This window comes from Myxine glutinosa, chromosome 4 (genome assembly GCF_964187855.1).
Source record: "Myxine glutinosa chromosome 4, kmMyxGlut1.1, whole genome shotgun sequence".
Classification (NCBI taxonomy): domain Eukaryota; kingdom Metazoa; phylum Chordata; class Myxini; order Myxiniformes; family Myxinidae; genus Myxine; species Myxine glutinosa.
The window spans coordinates 130,125,858-130,149,872 of record NC_136264.1 but is presented as its reverse complement, the minus strand read 5'-3'; the positions used below and the strand labels follow the sequence as shown (position 1 = coordinate 130,149,872).

At 46.2% G+C, this 24,015-nt stretch overlaps 1 protein-coding gene across 2 annotated transcripts in view; it reads left to right on the top strand.

Moving 5' to 3' along the window:
* The window catches only part of LOC137425204 (endothelin-converting enzyme 2-like), a 150,956-nt gene that overhangs the window by 35,241 nt on the left and 91,700 nt on the right, over positions 1-24,015 (top strand). The window contains exons 6-9 of one of the 2 annotated variants that reach the window (XM_068113386.2): positions 1,984-2,037; positions 5,271-5,444; positions 6,889-7,031; positions 22,171-22,282. In XM_068113386.2, coding sequence (XP_067969487.2) covers positions 1,984-2,037; positions 5,271-5,444; positions 6,889-7,031; positions 22,171-22,282 — 483 coding nt within the window. The remainder of the gene's footprint in view (positions 1-1,983; positions 2,038-5,270; positions 5,445-6,888; positions 7,032-22,170; positions 22,283-24,015) is intronic. The other variant, XM_078776402.1, reaches the window with a different exon arrangement.

Here is a 24,015-nt window from a genome sequence, read left to right as displayed (position 1 = left end):
GGGCATTGGCAAGTCATCTACCTCCCCCGCCCTCTGCGAGGGGGTGGGGTATGATCTTTTTGTGCCCATGACCTGGTCCTCGTTACTACTATCACGGATGCAAAATTTGGTGGAGCCATCCATGTTTTCTATGATTTGCATATGTACATACACACATACAAAGAATTGCCTTATTACCTTACTCGCAACAGTTCCTGGCATTGCCTGGTGTTGTTCTAATCCTGTTGGCATTTTGAAGAAATCATTTTTTTCCTTTTTTTGAGGGCCTAAAACACTTCTCTTCTCACACTAAGGAATGGGGTGCGGACCATTTAATATTACCTTTCACATATCTACAAAGGCCTAGGCATTATAGAGCAATATTTTTTTTTTTTTTTTAAGTCAATTTTTTCCCCTACAACACTCCTCAATGCACTCACTAATGAGCCTCTGAAGGTTTGATGAAGATCCGTTTGGCTATCTTGTGCATTTTTCAGTCTTGCTTCATTGAGGAGTGAATGATGAAGGGCAACAGGCTCACAAAGTATAAAGGCAGAACAAGCAGACATGTCACATATGCATGGATGAGTGGCAAAAATGAATGGGATGGGAGGGGTCAGCAACATAGTATAAAATCAGACACCGTGGAACTTGTTTTTCAGTCTCGTCAACCACAACCTTTCTTGGGCAGACCATATCGCTAACTGGTCTCCAGGTCAAAATCCTTTGAAATTAACTAAAGAGCAAATTGTTTTCTTGGCTATTCTGAATTCACAAGTTTACAATGAGCTCAGTTGTAATGCTAGGGAATATGGCGTCTCCGTCTTTGGGCTGGTATTCCTGCATCCCACGGGCTCCTGTGGGAATGGTGGAATCTCAGGCCTTCAGATCCTTCAGTTTCCGTCACCAGGAGGCCAAGCCTCAGGGCCTTCTTCTCTCACACCACGGCAAGTTGGCAGAATTTGCAATCTTCTATTTCCTCTTCTGAAATATTTCACCTGCTATTATTTTTACCTTTTGCCAGTGTCCATTCTCCCTTCCTCCTCCCCCATTCCCCCCCCATTGCATACACCTTCTTCCACCGACCCACTCCTTCCTCAAACAGGACTCACAACTCACCTCTGTTCTTCAACCTCCGATTATGTTGTTTATTTGGAACCACCTCTGTGAATTAATCCAGCCATGTGATTCTGTCTGGTTATTCAAGGCTGCAGTTGATTCCCATCTCGTGTTGTCTTTCCTACCAACACATGAGCTTTTTTAGTCTTGCTAGCCCTTTGTTTTCCTGAAGTTTTATCTATTCACTCTGGTGCTATTTGTCTTCTGTCCTGTATTCCCCTGTCCACCCTGTCACACTCACTGTTTGTCTTTCGTAAACCCTTGTTTAGGTTTCCCATGAACCTCAATTTCTATATTGAAACAAACTAAAACGAGGCAAAACTCCTTTGGACAAACATCCATTTGTAGCTTTTCTTTGTGATGGGTTTAACTCACCAATTTCCACTGGATGGTAATGAATAAAACATGACCGTCACAAGTCTGCATCAATTTCCAACACTGTATGTTTTGGGGAAGCAGGTGTGGCATATCGGTCAACAGGTAATCTTCGCAGTATACTCAGTTATCACTCCCGGAAACTTTATTATCTCTTGACTGCTCTTCAACTTTTACTTTATAAAAAGGAAAACGTGGTAACTGGTGAGTAGGTGTGAAAATGAATCCTTTCACAGTTCTGTGATGTGTACCTGCACAAACTATTGTTTTTACTGTTCATTGATGTGAAAGTAAGTGTCCAAAACTAACCAAAAAACACAGAAAATCAACAATGAATGGTAAGCATTTCACGCAGAGCATGGATTAAGGTGAGTACAATGTATAGTATACCTTTACAACTGTGAAAATGTACCTTTGTAGTCTAATGAAAGGATTGAAAAATCAATTCATTTTTAAATTTTACAAAAACATGGATAATATCTTGTAATCTTGTGTGTTGTTTTTTTTTAGATAAACCAACCAGAACTGGGTCTGCCCTCTTCTGATCTTTATCAAAATTCAACAGTAAGTTTGTGCATTAAAAAAGTTTCCTTTCAAGTATTACTATAGTATCATGTTCATCAAATTGGAATGTTTGGAAACTTTTAAAACTTTTGGAAACCTGTTTAAATGAGTTGAGAGGCTCTTTTCTCAAGATTGAAAACCTCGAAGGGTTTTAAAGAGCTTGACTCGTATAATATACTTGGAATTTATGTGAACATTCGTTCAATAGACAAGGGTTCCCAAACCCAGGGTTGCCATCCAAACTTGAAAATCCCCTTAAAATCCCGGCTTTAAGGGGGTTTTTTTCATGTCGAAAGCATTTTCTCTGCCAATTTTTATCGCAGGTACCGGTACCATTTGGGTCGCGAGGTAAATTTGATTTCAAACTTTGGGCCATGGATATAAACGCTTGGGAACCACTGCTCTAAGAATACATTCAAATGAATGATTTTCATACAGATTCATAGCAGTCAGTACACAAAGTTTGCTCAAAATACAGTGTTCGACCTGTGTCCTTGAAAGCTTTCAATGGCTTTCTTCTTGCCTTTATTCCTTTTTTCTCCTTTTCTCTCCTGTTGCATCATCTCCATCTGCTGTTTCCATCAGTGCTTCAAGATTTCTAGTCCTGTTCATTCGGATGACTCATTTCCTCGGTTTTCCTGTCATTATGTTATTCTGAATGCTATTCTGTCATTATGGTAGCCCCAATGACTGTTTGCTCTCTCTTTAGCCTCGATATTTATTCAACAAAACTCTCATACCATCGAAGCACCGCATGCATTCACACTCCATAATGTGTGACCAAATTGATGCAAACATCTATCCTTTGTAATTACTTTTTCTAGCATCACTTTCGAGTAGATAAACAGCTATTTACTGATTTAAAAAATCACAAGAAGAAAAAGAAATAAAGTGTCATAGCCCCTGTGGTTTTAGTAATTTTGCTTATTATGTGACTGCACGGTCACCAGCTACAACAATGTCAGTCAGCCATCCTTGGTCAGATTAAAAAACAAGATCTTCTGCATATGTATACTCATGTATTGTCTTGGTGCCAAGTTTGAACAAGATCGGTCCATGCATGTCCATGCAAGTCGGCCATATTGGATCTGTTCTCAAAAAAAAAAAAGACGTGCATATGTAACCAATCATTCGTTTTCTGTGTGCCAAGTTTAAATAAGATCGGTAAATGCGTGTCTGAGAAATGGTTGAGGACGTGGTCAATATCAGGTGTCTTACAAATAAAATGGCTGCCAGTCTGCCAGTCAGCCATCTTTGATCAGATCGCAAAATAAAGTGAGGTGCACATGTATGCCGTCATGTGCTGTGCTTATGCCACGTTTCAACAAAATAGGACCATGCATGTTCAATAAATGTTTGAGGACACGTTTAAGTACCAAAATGTCCGCCAGTTGGCCATCTTGGATCTGCTCTCGAAACAATAACGATATGCAAATGTAAGCCATCATTCATTATTTGTGTGCCAAGTTTGAACAACATCGGTAAACCAATCTTATTATAATAGAGCAAACGTATATGGTTATGTATGTCGCTATGTATGTATGTTTATATGCGCCGGAAATGTCTTCTTCTTCTTCAAATATAATTACCACCCTCATAATTAACCCTCTTAATTGCGTTAAGACTGCTGAGACCCCTCAGACCTTTGATGACCCTTTAATTCCCCCAAGACCCTTCGGACCACCAAGACCCCTGAAGACCCAAAATACCCTTCAAGGCCCTGAGGCTCAAAAAGACCCTGAATACCCAAAGACCCAAAACACCCCAAAGACCCAAAACACCCCGAAGACCGAAAACATCCCGAAGACCCAAAACACCCTGAAGACCCAAAACACCCCGAAGACCCAAAACACCCCGAAGACCAAAAACACCCCAAAGACCCAAAACACCCCGAAGACCCAAAACACCCCGAAGACCCAAAACACCCCGAAGACCCAAAACACCCCAAAGACACAAAACACCCCGAAGACCCAAAACACCCCGAAGACCCAAAACACCCGAAGACCCAAAACACCCCGAAGACCCAAAACACCCCAAAGACCCAAAACACACAGAAGACCCAAAACACCCCGAAGACCCAAAACACCCCGAAGACCCAAAACACCCCGAAGACCCATAACACCCCAAATACCCAAAACACCCCGAAGACCCAAAACACCCCGAAGACCCAAAACACCCCCGAATATCCAAAACACCCCGAAGACCCAAAACACCCCGAAGACCCAAAACACCCCGAAGACCCAAAACACCCCGAGGACCCAAAACACCCCAAAGACCCAAAACACCCCTAAGACCCAAAACACCCCGAAGACCCAAAACACCCCGAAGATCCAAAACATCCTGAAGACCCAAAACACTCCGAAGACCAAAAACACCCCGAAGACCAAAAATACCCCAAAGACCCAAAAGACCCTTAAAGACCAAGAAGAACCAAAATAACCTTAAGACCCAAAAGCCCCTGAAGACCCCGAAGACACCAAAGACCCAAAAGACCCTGAAGACCCAAAACACCTCAAAGACCTAAAATACCCTTAAAGGCCCAGAGGATCCAAAAGACCCTGAAGACCCAAATGGCCCTGAAGACCCAAAACACCATGAAACCCAAAAGACACCGAAATGGTCAAAGATGCCTACCCCCTCTGAAACAACGTGTGGTGAGGCGTGCGGAGTGCGCCGAGTCACGCTAGTACATCCAATAAACTAATAAATCCAATAAATCAATAAATCCAATAAACGAATAAATAGTTGAGGACGTGTTCAACATCGGGTTTTTTTACAACTAAAATAGCTGCCAATCCACCATCTTTGATCGCATCACGAAACAAGATGATGTGCATATGTATACCTTCACGTATTGTCTTTGTGCCAAGTATGAACAAAATTGGCCAATACATCTCCGAGATATGGTTGCGGATGGACGGACAGACAGACAGACAGACGGGCGGACGAAACCCAATCCATAAGCCCCGTTTTCGGACTAAGCCCAATGGGTTAATAATGGATCTTCATCCATTCTAAATAAATTCTAAGTTAATTATAAATGATTACATTTAAAATAATCAATAAATTAATTTATCAATTCTAAATTAATCCATTTAATTAACAAAGGCTCTATTCTAAATCAGTAAATTATGTAATTCCTTCTTGTGTAATGTTTAAAAAAAATCATTTTTATTTAAATGCCAAACTTTCAGAAGTACCTCTGACGTATTTGTTTCTGGTCATTTTCACAGGTTCTTGCAGCTTACCAAACTTACATCCATGACGTGTTCATGCTTTTGGACACCAGCTACAACAGGTCAATTGGAGAGCAGATTTTGAAAGTGGAGAAGCAACTTGCTGGCATCTCCCTTAAAACTAGTGAAGCTGAGGGAAAAGTTGAAGAAATCAGTCTTCTTCATCTGCAAGTACAAAAAGCAACCATAACTTTCCATCTTGTGTGTTATCTGAGCTGTTGTTGGACCGAGATTGCTTCGGTTGAATAACTTGTTATTTTATACTACTTAAGAAATGAATGGGTCAGATGGAGGCATCAGTTTCAGACAAACACGATATGTTTTACTTTTAAGCTTTTGGAAAGGCATAATATTTATTTTGCATTAAGTGAGTGAATTTTGAAGCTCAGTATTTCTACTTGTATGTTTGATTGAGAAATTATGAGATTTTTTGATGCACTAGTCTTTTAGTTAATTAACTTTTGAAGATATTTTTTCCCCCAAGACATTGCTCGACACAATATTGTTTTCAGAAAATTTAATGAACGATTGGGGGCTGGTAGGATAGCTTAGTGGTATACACACTCACCTTTGCCTGTCTAGCCTGGATTTAAATCTCAACCCAGCTATAAAGTGACATCCTGTTTTATAACATGCAGGATGATTCACCAATGCGTGTGCCATCCCTCGGAAGGGCATTAAGCCAGACGACCCATCTGCCAGCACTTGTTGATGTTGGAGGTTCCAACGGTCTTTTCATTAAGTAGGCGAGTCATTTCCTGCACCCTGGCTAAATTCAAAATTTCAGCTACCTTCAGTCGAGTGTCAGGCGTGGGCAATCGGTTTGTAAAAGACTTGGGCCAACAACTTTCCCTGGCTGACCCCACAAAAAGTGGGAATAATTGAAGGCAATAAAAGAAGCAGTAGTAATCACAATTTTTCAAGAGACGTAGATAGAATCAAAGAAAAAGAACTACATGATAATGATGAAGTGCTCTCGTTGTGTGTGCTGTTCCACTTAACCCAAGGAAATTGACTTTCTTACCTTGAGACTGTGTGAAGGTTTTTGGGACCTTAATTGGAGTTTTATTGTGTTCTGCCCAAAACCTTAACTTGTGGATTGAAAAAAATGCGTTATTGTTTCAGTAGCTGTCACAAATCATGACGTTATCTTCATGTGATGCATCCATCCATCGTACAATATAATGGAAAATTGGTCTTCATGAACGCTAGCTAGTCTGTGTCAGGGAACGGGTAGAATGATATAATCAGTCAACAAAACGCTGTATTATTGCATCCATTCATCCATCTTTACTTTGATTCACTTTATTGTCATTTTATAAATCTTGTGCACAATCAATGATGTGAGATGGAGGAAAGAAGGGGTCGGTGATGGAGGGAGAATTTGAGAGAAATGCTTGAGTAGAGGAAATGGCATGAGAGATGGTTCAGAAATCTACCATACACTTTGGATACGACTCCATTGGGTGTTAATCAGGGCCAGACAGCTCAGTGGAGAGCAGACTATCAAACAAGCTATCCTTATCTACATGAACCATGTGATGTGCTGTTTAAAAAAGCATTATGTCAATTTCTTACCTATCGTGTCTATTTTTACCTTTTTTTTTTTTTACAGAAGTCATCTCGTGTTATTGACTGGGAACATCTTCTGAATGCAATGATGTCCTCAACAAATGCTTCAATGTATGAGCCAATTCTTACCACTTCCAAAAGTTACCTGGAAAAACTGGACGAGGTTGTTGCCAGCATGAGTCACATGTAAGAACCAAGTTCCTTATTTTCATATATTTATGCAATATCTAGGCTCATGGGAGTGAGGTGAGAGAGGGTAAAGGGCAACGAACTGACAGTGGCCAGTGGGACTAAACTAGGAAGGGAAATTAATGATCAGAGAGAGAGAGAGAGAGAGAGAGAGAGAGAGACAGAGACAGAGACAGAGAGAGACAGAGAGAGACAGACACACACACGCGAGACACACGCGAGACACACGAGACACACGCACGAGGGGGGGGGGGGGGGGAGAAAGGACGGAGGGGAAAGCGGGTAGTGGGGTGGGGAAACTATAACTTGCATGTAAATAAGAGGGTTGGGTTCATTTGGACTACAAGGGTGGAAAAGATTTTTGATAAGTATGGACATGGACAAACATCAATATAATCTATAAAACGTGTTTCTTTGTTTAACAAGTCACAATTACCTTTGTTCATTATCCGTACCCGTTGTTAGGCTGACGTGTCGTTTTAAACAAATGATGCTACAGCTGTTTTATATTACCCATTCTTCTTTTGTCAAAGTAAATTTTCAATAAATTACCACTCAGTTTGTAGCTTGATTAATAAAATGTTTCAGAAATTCCCAAAATGATTCAACATTTACTTCCTTTATAAAATAAACTTCTGTACTGTTTTGCATACTCATCTGTCATGCAATTCCCCACACCAAAGAAGCCATTTTGGGGCCCATTCCACAGTGTAATTTCGCATTGCTCAGACTTCTATTTAGCAAACGTTCTATTTCACATGTAATATTTTGATGATGGAAAAGCAAGAAAAAAGATTGATGAACTTGCAAAGACCACGTATTTTCCTCAATCACTTGAGAAAGCCACAGTCCCATGCACCAAGTTGAGTGAAACATATTTCATCCTTGGCAGCATTCCATGAAATTTGAATGTTCTTATTACAGATGGGTTCATCATTATGAGATTGTCGGCATCCACTCATTGGGTTTCGCTTTCTGAATAAATTTCCATCTGCTTCCTGCTGTGAATACATTCCCTTAAAAATTAGAGAATGTGAAAATTATATCGTGCAGTTATCTCAAAGGCTCTTTACATGCACATGGTCCGGGCTCTTCTCTTTTTTTTTTCTTGCGTGCATTTTTGCATTTGCCTCAAGCACTCTATATCGTACATAATTTATTCATCAGCAACTTTATGGGCCGCTAGGAAGAGCAATTTGTTTGATAATGTAAAAAATAATTTAATACCTTAATTTTTTTTTGATTGAGGCTCACAGAAGAGCAGAATTGCAGGGGCAATGAATATCAACAGACAAAATGAGGCCAAGGGGAAAGTGTGTGGTAAGACAAAACCTGATGCTCCACAATACAAAGAGAAGAATTGTTGGAGAAGGGTGAGAACAAGGTCTCAGCGGGTGTGCTAACATTCGTTGGTGAAAATGGGATAGGCTTTGAGATGGCAGTGGGGAGCAGACTTGAAATCATGTTGGAGAGAGCTCGAGACTACGGACCCAAGAAGACAGTTCCACAGGCAAGATAATAATGGTATGAAAGAATGCAGGTGATCAGTGTTGTTTAAACTTGGGAAAGGTAACAACTAAGGGGGTTTTGACAATACCCATGTATGCTAGAGGTGCAGAACTTGAGCAGAGAGTTGAGAGCAAAGGAGAAAGATCAAAATAGAGCCAGTAAAACTGTTTTGCAAGACCACCAATCTGTGTACTGTAAGCAAAAAGTAGACCTGAGACTCGGCTTTCGGACATGAGATTCAATGAAACAGAGGACTTCAGATTCCACAGCCTCAACGGGACAAGATGAGACATAGTAGCACAAGTCTACGGTAGTGAGACATAATTATTGAGACTCAAGATGAAGGCTTTAATTTTATTTATTTATTTATTTATTTATTGTATACAAAGTCGAGGCTCATGTAAGAACTAACACATAAAACACATAACACCAGAAACACACATAAACATATAATAGAGGGAGCGGGAGACAAGAGGGGGAGAGAGAGGGAAGCACACAAACACAACAACAGTAGAGAACAGGGACGTCGGTAGATTTGTGGAATGGAGAGGGCTGGGGGTAGGGGTGGGGGTGGGGAGAAGGGACACTCACTACCGAGTTCCAAACTGCCTCTGGAAGCAATGTCGGCACAGCAACTGTTCGTCAGGAGCTTCATGACATGGGTTTCCATGGCCGAGCAGCCGCACACAAGCCTAAGATCACCATGCGCAATGCCAGGCGTCGGCTGCAGTGGTGTAAAGCTCGCCACCATTGGACTCTGGAACAGTGGAAGCACATTCTCTGGAGTGATGAATCACGCTTCACCATCTGGCAGTCCGACAGACGAATCTGAGTTGGGCGGATGCCAGGAGAAGGCTACCTGCCCGAATGCGCATAGTGCCAACTTTAAAGTTTGGTGGAGGAGGAATAATGGTCTGGGGCTGTTTTTCATGGTTCGGGCTCGGCCCCTTAGTTCCAGTGAATGGAAATCTTAATGCCAGAGCAAACCATGACAATCTAGATCGAGACTATTGTGTGCTTCCAACTTTGTGGCAACAGTTTGAGGAAGGCCCTTTCCTGTTTCAGCCTGACAATGCCCCCATGCACAAAGCGATGTCCATACAGAAATGGTTTGTTGAGATCGGTGTGGAAGAACTTGACTGGCCTGCACAGATCCTTGACCTCAACCACATCGAACACCTCTGGGATGAATTGGAATGCAGACTGCGAGCCAGGCCGAATCGCCCAACATCAGTGCCAGACCTCACAAATGCTCTTGTGGCTGGATGGAAGCAAATCCCCGCAGCAATGTTCCAACATCTAGTGGAAAGACTTCCCAGAAGAGTGGAGGCTGTTATAGCAGCAAAGGGGGGAGCAACTCCATATTAATGCCCATGATTTTGGAATGAGATGTTTGATGTTTGGGTGTCCACTTAATTTTGGTCATGTAGTGTATCTTGCAAAGACCTTGTAATTTTTTTTGTACATTGTTATAAACTGTTGCTAGCAAAGAAAGGACTAGGCCCTGAATATAATTTCAAGGCAGTGACTGGATTTGAAGGCTCGCTTGGAGATGCAAGGTGATTCACCTTCTCAGCTTCTATGGTCTAACCAAAAATGGTTTGAACTAATTGTGAGGCTCAGGAACTCCAGACAAAGTATTCCTCCAAGGCTGACAACAGAAATAAATTATGGTGTTTGCTTGCTTGTCCTTATTTGGAGGGTCATTAAGAATATGGGTCTTTCTTTCACTAAAATACCTATTCCAGGTTTGACGAGTTGCTTATTTTCTCAATATTTTCAGCGAGGGTTGCTGGGGGACTCAGCCTGGGGGAGAGTGCAGAACTATCCAGCACACTGGAGTCATCTGCAAATTTATGCAATGAATCTTCCAGTAATGAAGATGTGTCGATGCATCAATAACACAATATCACGAACAGAATTGGTTCCAGAACACTATCTTAATGGACACTGGCCTCAAGAGGTACAGTTTAGTAGTATAGATCTCCATCCAAAGAAAGCCATTGCTTGCAGGTGCACAGGACGTCTGATAGCAAATCTATAAGGGATCTCAGGTTAGCATTCCCTGACAGTTTGGAAATCAGGATGTGTTGCTTGAGATAATCAAAATATGTGAGGTCTTCAGTGAGGTAGCCATGACCTCGTGTTTGAGATTGAGGGCATACATCAATTGCTGAAACAGAAGAAGCAGCATGTCCAAGGTGGAATGATCTTGGCAGAAGCCAAACTGATCAGACTATTTCAAACAAGGAAAGACTTGGTGTCAGCAGCAATGATGGATTCCATGCCATTTCTCATAATTGGAAGTAAACTTACTGATTTGTCATCGAGAGGATCTGTTTTTTCACCCTTTTGTGAATGTGAGTGATGTTAGTGGACTTGGCACATGGGAGGTGGTCAAAGAATCCAGGCTGAAGAGTGCAGATAAAGGAAATCAAGAGCAGCATGGCATGATTCTGGGAGCATGGGACTGATAACGTCTGGACCTTTCACTGATAAGGAATCGGGGGTGTTGCGGAATTTTCTTCAAAGACTGGGCAGAACAGAACTTTATACCTTTTGCAGTGTGAAATACAGAGTCAAGAATGCAGTAGGTATGAGAGGATAACGTGGAGAAGGTGTGGAACAGGTTGGGTGGATGATAGTTGATTGGGCAAGAGAAGACATGTGAGAGGAAGCTAAGCCAAAAACAAAGATAGAGGGAGGGTAAGAACGAACCACATGGAACCGCCTTTAGAGGCCATTTTCCCCACAGAGCGGGGGTTGGGCTTTTTTTGGGCACCGTGGTCCCCTTTTTGAAGCAATGTTTGACGGCCGGATGCCCTTCCTGCCACCAACCTTGTTAGTCACCTCTTGTGACACACAGGGAATTACCAGTGAGCTGGTACTCAATTTGCCAACCTCGGAAGGAATGACAGGCTGAGTCAACCCCCCTGGTGTTAATTCATCGATTGGCCGGGATTCGAACCCAGGATCCTAGGATCCCAAGCCGGCACCCTAACCGCTAAGCCAACACCAGAAATCCAGGAAGAGGTTAGGGCAAATGTATGAACATACTACAACACAATGGTGGACACAATATATATCCACGATATTAAAAATGAACAGCTTTGCTGCAAAGGCCAAGTGTTGAAACCGGAGATGAAGCGTTAAAAGCAGAGACGAAGATGGAAAAATCAACAAAACAATCTATCAGGAACACTCTGGCTTAGTGATAAACACAAACTAGCAAAAATACCCCAAACAAACAGATATACAACTCTATAATGGCAGTTAACTCTCAGTCAAGGATGCAAGACGCAGTATTGTTTGACAATGGTAAAAATGCCAGGTACAAGAGGCAAAAATACAAAATCTGACCAATAAAACATAACCTTGCAGAAGCATAGCAGATTTTTGGGCATTTCTTTCATTTTTATTTTTAGAACATATTTTTATAGCAGCTCAAATAAATATTTAGAAGCCAAATACATACATTCTTTGGTAGCGTATCTGTTATTGTATAACAAAAAAAAGAACCACCTTTAGAGGCCATTTTCCGCACAGAGCAGGGGTTGGCCTTTTTCGGGCACCATGGTCCCCTTTTTCAAGCAATGTTGTTTGGCCGGATGCCCTGCCTGCCACCAACCCTGTTGGTCGCCTCTTGTGACACACAGTGAACTGGTACTCAATTTGCCGACCTCGGAAGGATGACAGGTTGAGTCAACCCCCCTGGCGTTAATTCAGCGATCGACCGGGATTTCGAACCCAGGATCCTAGGATCCCAAGCCGGCACCCTAACCGCTAAGCATATCTGATATTGTATTGTGGAGCTATGCTCACACGATAAAGCCGGACAAAATGGACGACACCAGGAACGAAGTTTCACTGAGCTATTTATTCTAGCTCAACTCGAAAGAACTCAAAAGCACTGAATAGCCCGTTAACACGGGCGGCAATTTATATCAAAAGTTCACCACACAAAAGCCACGCCTCTCAGGCGGGGCGTGGTATGCAAATAAGTCAGCCACGCCTCTCAACGGGGCGTGGTATGCAAATCGAGAGTCTGCCCGGGCAAGGCAAGTCCGGACACGTCCGGGCAAGTAACCGCCCGCCGGTTACATCATCGGCCGGTGCAAGGTGATTGTGTCATGCTTCCGGTAACCGCTACATGCACCCCCCCCAGAATTAACTTGCACCGGGAGAGTCAGTTTGAGGGGGGTCTTGATGACACGGCCGAAACGACCCCTGGCGATTCGTGTGGGGGTGGAAGGTGGCGTGGCGGTGGATGGTCGGGCGGGGGGCTTGGTTGACGGGGGACGGTCCCGTCGTGGAGGAAGGGCCAACCGTGGAGGTTGGTCGAGGTCCAAATGGGCCGGCTTGAGGCGGTCCATGGAGATGCGGTCTGGTTTGCCGCCGATGTCAATGATGAACGACTTGTGGTTCCTCTTCAGGACCCGGAAAGGTCCATCGTACGGTGGCCGGAGCGGTCCCTGGTGTGCGTCGTTCCGGATAAAAACGTACTCTGCAGTGCGAAGTGCTGGGGGGATGTGGGATTGGGGGCAGCCGTGGTGGGACGTGGGCATGGGGTCAAATCTCCTGGTGGCCTCCTGGAGGACCGAGCGTTGGCGAGCCGCGGATCAGGGGCCAGTGGCATCAGGGATGAACTCGCCCGGCATGCACAGTGGCTGGCCGTAGACCAGCTCGGCGGTGGAAGCCTGGAGGTCCTCTTTAGGGGCCGTTCGGAGGCCCAATAGGACCCACGGGAGCCTATCGGCCCAACCGTCGTCCTGGAGGCTGGCCCTGAGAGCGGCCTTCATCGAGCGGTGGAACCGCTCGCACAAGCCATTGGCTTGGGGGTGGTAGGCCGTGGTGCGGTGTAGCTTGACCCCCAAGGCCTGGGCGACTGCGCCCCAAAGCTCGGAGGTGAATTGCGGGCCTCTGTCGGAGGAGATGTCTGAGGGGGCGCCGAAACGGGCAATCCAGGTGCCAATGAAGGTCTGCGCCACGTCGGCGGATGTTGTTGATGCCAGCGGGACGGCCTCCGGCCACCTGGTGGTCCTGTCCACCATCGTGAGGAGGTGGGTCAAGCCCCCCGAGGAGGGAAGGGGTCCCACCAGGTCCACATTGACATGGTCGAAGCGCCGCGCGGGCATGTCAAATGGTGCCAACGGGGCCTGGGTGTGCCGGTGGACCTTCGCGTGCTGGCAGGCGACACAGGCGTTGGCACAGTCGTGGACGTCCTTACGGAGCCCGTGCCAGACAAACTTTGCTGCAACGAGCTTCTGCGACGCTTTCCGGCCCGGGTGGGAAAGGCCGTGGAGGGTGTCAAAAATGTGCTGCTGCCATCCGGTGGGCACGATGGGGCGAGGTTGGCCCAGGGAAACGTCGCACAGGAGAACTGTGCCTGTGTCCTCGAAGGGGACGTCGGCCAACCGCAGGCCTGTGTCCACTGTCCGGAGGGCTTGCACCGTGGGGTTGGCGGTCTGGTCGGCCGCCATGCGGGCGAAGTCCACACCGAGGTGGACGGCGTTCGCACCGGACTGGGAGAGGCAATCGGCCACAGCGTTGTCCTTGCCCGTGACGTGCCGGATGTCCGTCGTAAATTCGGACACGGCGGAGATGTGGCGATGCTGGCGGGCCGACCACGGCTCTGCAACCTTGGCCATGGCGAAGACCAGGGGTTTGTGGTCCACAAACGCCGTGAACGGGCGGCCCTCTAAAAGATGGCGGAAGTGGCGAACGGCCAGCCAAAGGCCGAGGAGCTCGCGGTCGAAAGCGCTATACTTGCGCTCGTTAGGGCGAAGCTGCTGGCTGAAGAAGGCCAGTGGTTGCCAAGCCCAGTTCACCCACTGTTCATGCACGGCACCCACCGTGTAGTCGGAAGCGTCCGTGGTGAGGGCGATGGGTGCGTCGAGCGCCGGGTGCACCAGCATGGTCGCGTTGGCGAGGGCCAGCTTAGCGCCCGTGAATGCCTCGTCCATCTCTTTGGTCCAGGCGATGTGGTGCTTGGCCGGCTTGCCCCGGAGGGCTTCGTACAGGGGGCGCATGAGTTGGACGGCGCGAGGCACGAACCGGTGGTAGAAATTTACCATCCCCAAAAATTCCTGTAGGGCCTTGATGGAGCGGGGGCACGGGAAACTTGTGACTGCCTCCACCTTGGTAGGCAGTGGGACGGCCCCGCGCTTCATGATGCGGTGCCCCAGGAAGTCGACGGCCGTTACGCCAAACTGGCATTTCGCCAGGTTGATGATGAGGCCGTGCTGGCCGAGGCGCTCAAAAAGCGTGTGCAGGTGGATGAGGTGCTCCGCCCAGGAAGTGCTGGCGACGAGAATGTCGTCCAAGTAGACGAAAAGGAAGGTGAGGTCGCGCAGCACGCTGTGCATCAGCCGCTGGAAGGCCTGGGCCGCGTTCTTATGGGCGAACGGCATGCGAAGGAACTCGAAGAGGCCAAAAGGTGTAATTACCGCCGTCTTCGGCACGTCGGCCGGCCGGACGGGTACCTGGTGGTAGCCCCGAATGAGGTCGACCTTGGAAAAGATCACCCGCCCCGCCAAACGGGCGGAAAAGTCCTGTATGTGTGGTATCGGGTACCGGTCGGGGGTGGTGGCATCGTTGAGGTGGCGGTAATTGCCGCATGGTCGCCATCCGCCACCCAGTTTGGGCACGATGTGCAGGGGCGAGGCCCACGCGCTATTCGAGCGCCGCACAATGCCCAATCGCTCCAGCGCGTAGAATTCCGCCTTCGCCACGGCGAGTTTGGTCGGGTCGAGGCGACGAGCCCTGTCGTAGACCGGTGGACCTGTGGTCGGGATGTGGTGTTCGACGCCGTGTTTGACGGCGACGGCCAAAAACGTCGGCTGCGTGAGGGCGGGAAACTCGGCGAGCAGGCAGGTGAAATCGTCCGCGGCTGGGAGCGCGCAGGCTAGCTTGGTTGGTGCGGAGCCGCTCAATGAGCAAGCGAGCAAGCTGAAGGTCTCCGCGTTGATGAGCCGACGCCATTTGACGTCCATCAAAAGCCCATGCGCGCACAGAAAATCTGCACCCAGCAAGGCAATGGGCACGTTCGCCGTGATGAAGTCCCACCTGAAGCACTGGTCCCCGAAGCAGAATGCGACGCTGCGCGAACCGAAGGTGCGGATGGAGGAGCCGTTTACGGCGACCAAGGCGGGGCCGCAAAGTGCGGCCTGTTTGTCCTGCACTGAGGCGGGTATCACGCTCAGCTGAGCGCCGGTGTCGCACAAAAAACGCCGCCCGGACGCTGTGTCCGTAATAAACAGAAGGCTACCTGAATGGCCGACGCTCATGGCAGGCAGCGAGCGCCGGCCTGGTCGTTTCCCGACCTGCCGAAAGTGCACGGTGAGCGGCATATTCTGGCCTTTTGCCCGATCCTGGCATGGTAATAGCACATGGTCCTCTCTGGTGGAGGCTCTGGCGGTCGCGTCGGGTGCGGTCGACGGGGCGTCGCGGCGGCCGCTGCCGCCAGTGGCGCTAACTCGGCCGGTGGTGGCACCGGTCGTGGCGCGGGCGTTGCCTCGGTCGGCCCAGGGTTCCAGGTGGCCGCTCCGACGTGTCGCCTGGCCGAGAAAAATTTATCGGCCTCCTTGGCCAGGGTGCGAGGGTCCGTGATGGGCGAATTAGCCAAAGCTAATCATACCTGCCCGGGTAGCTGCCGGAGGAACAGCTCGCGGAAGAGGAAATCCGGGCTGTGGTCACCGAGTAGAGCAAGCATGTGGTCCATGCGTTCGGATGGACGGGCCTCACCCAGCTCTGGGAGGCCGAGCAGTTGTCGCGCGCGTTCGGTCTCCGTGAGTCCAAACGCACCGAGGAGTAGGCCTTTGAGCACGCCGTATTTGTCGGCGTTCGGCGGGTTCTGTAGGAAGCTCAGGACCCGGGCAGCAGTGGAGGCGTTGAGCGCGGAGACCACATGGTGGTAGCGCGTCGTGTCCTCCGTAATGTTCCGCAGGGCGAATTGAGAATCCGCTTGGGCGAACCAGATGGCTGCGTGCGATTCCCAAAAGCCAGGAGCTTCAAAGCTACAGATGACTCCATCACCATGTTTTTGAAAAGGGGTCACCAATTGTGGAGATATGCTCGCACGATAAAGCCGGACAAAATGGACGACACCAGGAACGAAGTTTCACTGAGCTATTTATTCTAGCTCAACTCGAACGAACTCAAAAGCACTGAATAGCCCGTTAACACGGGCGGCAATTTATATCAAAAGTTCACCAGACAAAAGCCACGCCTCTCAGGCGGGGCGTGGTATGCAAATAAGTCAGCCACGCCTCTCTACGTGGCGTGGTATGCAAATCGAGAGTCCGCCCGGGCAAGGCAAGTCCGGACACGTCCGGGCGAGTCTGGGCAAGTAACCGCCCACCGGTTACGTCTTCGGCCGGTGCAAGGTGATTGTGTCATGCTTCCGGTAACCGCTACATTATCCTGGAATGAATTTAATATAATTTCTGGATGACTAGCCTTCTTCGAAGCGAATTCAAGGTGACTCTGTCCAAGCAACAATCGAATATATGAAGAAGAAAGTTTGTTTGCGTGTTTGTTCATTTATGCATTCGGACCCTACAGAAACCGGTGCAACCAGACTTTGCATGGCGTCCTTTTTCATCCAGAGGAAAGTCGATGGCTATTTTTGGATAAAGAATAGAATAATTAAAAATAAATTAATATCAGATAATTGGCCTTCATACCTCGATCGGGTCTTGTGCTTATACACTGCCTGCATTTTTTTCCAGGGAGTGATTGATTAATATGTATTGTGAAGATCGTATGTTGAGGTTGTCTATCGTGATTTGTTGTCAACAATACAAATTTAAATATCATAGTGTTTACATGTGCATCTGATTGCTTTACACTGGTTTATTATAACACCTCTGTGTTCAGGCCTTGAAGTGAGTATGTTGCTTATACACTGCTTGATTATTTTTTTCCCGGGAGTGATCGAGTGATATGTTTTGTGATTGTCATGCAGGAAATATTTAAATACTTTACATATTTCATTGAATTTCCCCAGGCAACGCCAGGTACTTCAGCTAGTTGGCTATAAAAGAATGCCTAGAAGTGCTGTTACTCATTTTCAAGCAAGGTGTAATCTTTGGGACGGGTGTAATCGGTGCATGTCAACTTTAAAGACCAAAATCAGACCAGGTCAGTCAGACGAAATTATATCCTATTTCAAAAGGTTTCTGTTGTGTTTGCATTTGTTCAGGTCTTTAAATGGTTAAGATCATATGTAATAAATGAAATAGTTTAGTGGAGGTGGTGGCAGTGAGCAGTGTGAAGGGTAATTCTGTGGGTGAGCGGCTCCACGTATTAGAGGTTTTTGTTGCATTTAAAGAGTTAAGGCTATAACGTGATTCACAGGGGAAGGGGAGGGTGTGTCTGGGTGCGCTTCCTGCACCAGCTTATGCCATCAGCTGAGCGCTTCCACCGTTACGAGTTGCCTGGTTGACAGTATGGGAGGATTGAGAACTGGAGACTCATTTAGTTGGCACCCGCATCGCCAGGAAGGCGGACGGATCATAAACTACCTTGAGTTGTGACTCCACCTGGATATTAAAGCCACTGTGCTTGGTTATCGGCTTGCATGTTATTACAATGTGATCCTCAAGCATTAAAAATAAAATTTTCTTTGCACACTGTAGGCTCAAATATGAATCCTTTTGAGCAAGTAACTTGATGTGTAGAGTGTAGAAACTAGCGGCTCACCCCAGTGGGAATGGTTCATATGTGCGACATCAGGAGGCAAAGCATGAACACAATTTGCTAATTGGAAATAAAAAAACACCTGTACTTCCACGCTTACTATATTTAATTATTCAAAATAAAATATATATTTTGCAACTTTATTATTTCCTAGATGAAAATATCATCTTTTGCGACATTATTATTTCGTTTTGGCTTGGAATTTCATTTTTAATGACCTTTACTCCTTTGATATTTTCCTTCATTGTCAACTTTCATATCTGTGTATCCTTTTATCCCCAGTACTGCCCGTTTATATCACGTCCACAAGCCTGTCGACTCCAACCATTTCCACGAGTATTGCTTATTTGAGCCATGTTAAATCATACCTTCTATGATGGGAATAATTGTCTTCCTTCCTGCGGAATGTGTATGGTGTTTCATGAAGTGCCATTAATGTGATATTAGGAAAGTACAGTAATAGGCCACATTATACAGGGGGCTGAGGGCAGAGGGAGAGGGGGGGGGGGCTTGGTATTACGAGATGTAGAAAAATAAAATTGAGAAAAATAAAAGGGAGGATGATGGAAGAGAAAAGGAGGGTAGAGAAGTGTTAGAGGAATTGGGAGAGAAGAGAGAGGACATTTATGTACCTGGGAATAAATGAGGGGAGGGAAGTTAGGGAGAGGGGAGGACATTCAGTTTGTAGATGGTTTGAGAATCCTGCCATATTTTGTATACATAACTAGAATGGCACTTGGTCGAGAGCATACCTCCGGGAGGCTGAACAGTTTACATTTTGTATCCCACTGATAGGCCAGATCTGGATTTGGACCTGAACCAAAATCGAATCTGCTTGTTCTTGTCACCCATCCAACTCATCCTCCTAGTTTTATCATAATCCACCCAGTTTTATCATAATCCACCCAGTTTTATCATAATCCACCCAGTTTTATCATAATCCACCCACAATGTTTTGAGATATCGTGCTAATATCGTTTTTGGCCCGATGACTCAATGGTGAAGAATCACTTACAAAATTTTAAATTTCTCCTTTGCAGATCCAGTTTCAGATCTTCATCAAAATGGAATCGATTTATCCTTGTCACACACCCACCCTGTCCACCAAGTTACATCGGAATCCGTCCATAACTTTTGAGATACCGTCACTATCGTGCCATATATCCGTTTGAGCCCTATCGCTCAATGGTGAAGAATCACTTGAAAATTCTCTGATTCGGATCTGGATTGGAATTTTCACCAAAGTCGAACCAATTCTTCCTTGTCATACACCCAACCTGTCCACCAAGTTTCGTCCGAATCCGTCCACAACCTTTTGTGATATCGTGCTATTGTAGCGGTTACCTTATTCGCATGTCGCTGTTAACTTATTCGCATGTCGCGCTTAACTTATTCGCATGTGACGGTTACCTTATGTTTGGTCATAATCCACGTGCACGGGCCTGTGGGGCTTTTGGTTTGTTGGACGTGACGCACGCGCGGTTGTCGGAGCCACGCCCTCTGAAGAGGGTTTTGGCTTTATAAAAGCGGTACGACTTCCGTTCGCGGGGAGAGTGCTGGAGATTTCTGTACGAATAAACGAGCTTCGAACCCTACGAAATGGCCTCGTTCTCTTGCCTTCCGCGACTCCTAAACTGGTGACCCCGGCTGCCCCCGAACGGATTCGGGGGCTGCAAACAAACACGGCAAGCGCACCCTGGCCAGGGAAGCCACCTAAACTGGTGACCCCGGCTTCTCCCGAACGGATGCGGGCGTGGTTTCGAACGCAGTTTCGATCGAACTGCCGGAGTTTTGGAAACGACGAGCGGCCATGTGGTTCGCGCACCGCGCTCGGCTCCTCCTCTATGACCAGAGGGGCGAGCCTGCTCCAGGACCCTCCGAAAGAACGCAGTTACGAGATGTGGGTGGCACTGCTGCTCATCTCTTGCGCGCGCACTGACGTTGGCGGCACGGCTGCTTCGTTACCTTCGCGCGCACTGCTGCTCACAACTCGCGAAAACTCTACAACTACAGCTACAGCTCGCATGTCGAAAGCTGCAACTCGCGCAACTACTACTCCTACTCTGCATCCTCGGGAGGCCCGCGAGGAACCTCGGCAGCCTCCCCCGAGGCCTTGACCAGCCCCTCGGTTGGCTCAACCCCTTTTCGCGCGCACTGAGGCCGAGCACTGCTCGAGCCTTCTCGGCACTGCCGAGCGCGCCCGCGAACTGCAACCTCGGGAGGCCCGCAAGGAACCTCGGCAGCCTCCCCCGAGGCCTTGACCAGCCCCTCGGTCGGCTCAACCCCATGGCGGCGTTTTTTCGCGTGTACCAAGGACGAGCACTGCTCGAGCCTTCTCGGCACTGCTGAGTGCGCCTGCGAACTACGTACATGCCCGTGGGAGTGCATTCTGGGGGGGCGCATGTAGCGGTTACCTTATTCGCATGTCGCGGTTAACTTATTCGCATGTCGCGGTTAACTTATTCGCATGTGACGGTTACCTTATGTTTGGTCATAATCCACGTGCACGGGCCTGTGGGGCTTTTGGTTTGTTGGACGTGACGCATGCGCGGTTGTCGGAGCCACGCCCTCCGAAGAGGGTTTTGGCTTTATAAAAGCGGTACGACTTCCGTTCGCGGGGAGAGTGCTGGAGATTTCTGTACGAATAAACGAGCTTCGAACCCTATGAAATGGCCTCGTTCTCTCGCCTTCCGCGACTCCTAAACTATATAACGATTTTTCACTATCTTTTAATGGTGAGGAATCACTTAAAAAATTATTCTCAGACCCAGATCCGGATCTTTACCAAAACTAGTCATTTTGTCCTCGTCACATGATCAAGGTATCCTGTTCACAGATATCCTGTACCCTTGTCAGATATCCTGTTCACAAAGAAACAGACAAACAGACAGACAGACAGACAGACAAACAGGCAGACAGACAGACAAACAGGCAGGAAGGCAGACAGGCAGACAGACAAACAGGCAGACAGACAGGCAGACAGACAAACAGGCAGGCAGACAGACAAACAGGCAGGCAGACAGACAAACAGGCAGGCAGGTAGACAGACAGACAGACAGATGAAAAATCACTCATAGAGCGACATTTGGCAAAACAGAACAAAGTAGAATGGCACTCAGGAGAACATCCTTTTGACTTCAAAAATAATTAGTGGTTGAATTCAGTGACCTGACATGCAAATCGTCTTCAAATTTGTCAATCAGATGAAAATTGAGGATTTTAGAAATTTGTAATTGTTGTTGACCTTTAGCCTATGTTGACCTTTTGGCCTATGCTGATTTCAAAAATAGTTGGTGGTTGAATTCAGTTTGCCGATATGTAAATTCTATTCAAATTTCAAGTCAATCGGATGAAAATTTAGGATTTAAAAAATTTGAAATGGTTGTTGACCTTTGGCCTATGTTGACCTTTTGACCCCAAATATATATAGGATTTTGTCGGACCACGAACTCTACCATTTGGTAAAGTTTCGTGAAGATTGGTTTAAAATTGTGTCCTGTAGGCAAGTATAAGTGAGCGGACAGACAAACAAACACACACACACAACACACAAACCGGAGTGAGCAACATACTTGCAAATTTTTTTTTTTTTTGTTTGCCAAGTAACAAACAGGCAGGCAGACAAACAGACATACAAACAGGCAGGCAGACAAACAGACAGACAAACAGACAGGCAGACAGACAGACAGACAGACTGACACAGACAAACAAACAGACAGGGGTGAAAACATAACATCCATCCACCTTCGGTGGCATAGTTAGTAAATATCCAGCCTGAAGATCAAAAAAAAATATATATATTAATGTCTGACAGCAATTACAGTGAATTACATGGTATTTCCATTCAAACTTTCTACTGTACTTACTTTCATAATGCATCAGTAATATGTGCGTAGGGAAATTATGGTTGTTTGTTGTTGTCTGGCAGCGACCTGTGGTACTACATGAAATGGGCCACTCTCTTGAAAATGTCTGCAGCACTAGATCGCCGCTTCAGCACGGCTCGCATTCGGCTTGATGCAGTAATCTACGGAGTGAAGGTGATGTGTATGTCTGCTTATTGCGTACGCACGAGTATATTGTGTGCATGCACTGATGCTGTCCCAGCAGTTGCTAGTTCTTCTCGTGAAGAAGCTCTTCTGAGACAAAAACTAGCGACGGTGAAGATGAGGATCATTAGTAACGTATGCTGAACGGAAAAACAGACACTGGGAAGGTTACCACTCCTCTCCACTGGGAAGTTTACCATCGAACATTCTTCTGAGATTCTCATAATCCGATCCAAAGTTTTATTTTTATTAGCCGCGTCGCAGACGCTGCTCATAGAGTGCCCTCTGCTGTTGTTGTTGTTGTTCTTCTTCTTGTTCTTGTTCTTGCAGAGAAGACAAAACCTCAAAGCTCCACCCATTCTGGGAACCATAGCTCCACCCATTCTGGGAGAGCCTTCATATAAACAAATATCCACCATTTTATTAACTCGCATAGCTTTGAGGCCTGTTTTGTAGGCCCGTGGTGTCTTCCTCTCTCACACAGTTTTATTTCAAATCAAATTCGATATATCATTTCATTTTTCACAGTCGCTAACATAGTTTTAGACTCGGTTGAAAAAAAACGGGAAGAAAATCTGATGAAAGTTGCCCTTTATAGAACGAAATGAATTCTCAAAGGCCTGTAACTTCAAGTCCATTGAGATATATATTTTTTAAATCGCGGTATGGTCAGTCATACACCGCCCGAAATAAGAGACGGGAAAATGCCGAGATATATATATATTTTGTTTAAATCGTGGCATGGTCAGTCATACACCGCCCGAAATAACAGATGGGAAAATGCCAAGATATATTAAAAATTCGTCCATTTGATGACAATCGTCACGATGAAATATTTAATTTATACGTCGTCACAATAATGTGGAGAGAGGAGCATAGCTTCGTTCACGTGTCGCCACATACGGGAAATTGCCGAGATTTTTTTTTTTTAAATCGCGGCATGGTCAGTCATACACCGCCTGAAATAACAGACGGGAAAATGCCGAGATATATTAAAAATTCGTCCATTTGATGACAATCGTCACGATGAAATATTTAATTTATACGTCGTCACAATAATGTGGAGAGAGGAGCATAGCTTCGTTCACGTGTCGCCACACACGGGAAATTGCCGAGATATATTTTTTTTAAATCGCGGCATGGTCAGTCATACACCGCCTGAAATAACAGACGGGAAAATGCCGAGATATATTAAAAATTCGTCGCCACACACGGGAAATTGCCGAGATATATTTTCAGCTTTGCACAAAAAAAAACATCAAGTAATCGAATCAATAGGAATGTCCTGTGCCTATAACATCGACGTTATAGGCACAGCTGAATCTAGGCATTGTGTAACATCGACGGGGCTTTTGTTTTAATTAAAACTTTTTGTACTTGTTACTTTTAATCTGCTCATTGTGTGTTAGTCCGTTACCATGGTGTGGTCGTTCCATATAATAAAATAGTCTTAGATAGGCTCTGACTTATTGTTTTAAGATGTTCCACAGGTGATTTATGAGGTGGAGAGAATAGTCCAGCCAGGGAAGATGTGTGAGGAATCCTGTCAAGTGCTGCAAATGGGTTTTTTTTCTCACAATGTGGGGATGATGGATGATGTAATCTCCGTCGTGATACATCCCAGCCCCATCCTTATATACAAATTCTTCAATGAAAAAGTCTAATAGTATCATGGTATTTAATTTCTTCAAAGCATTCTCTCAATTTAGCGAGGAGACCATAAG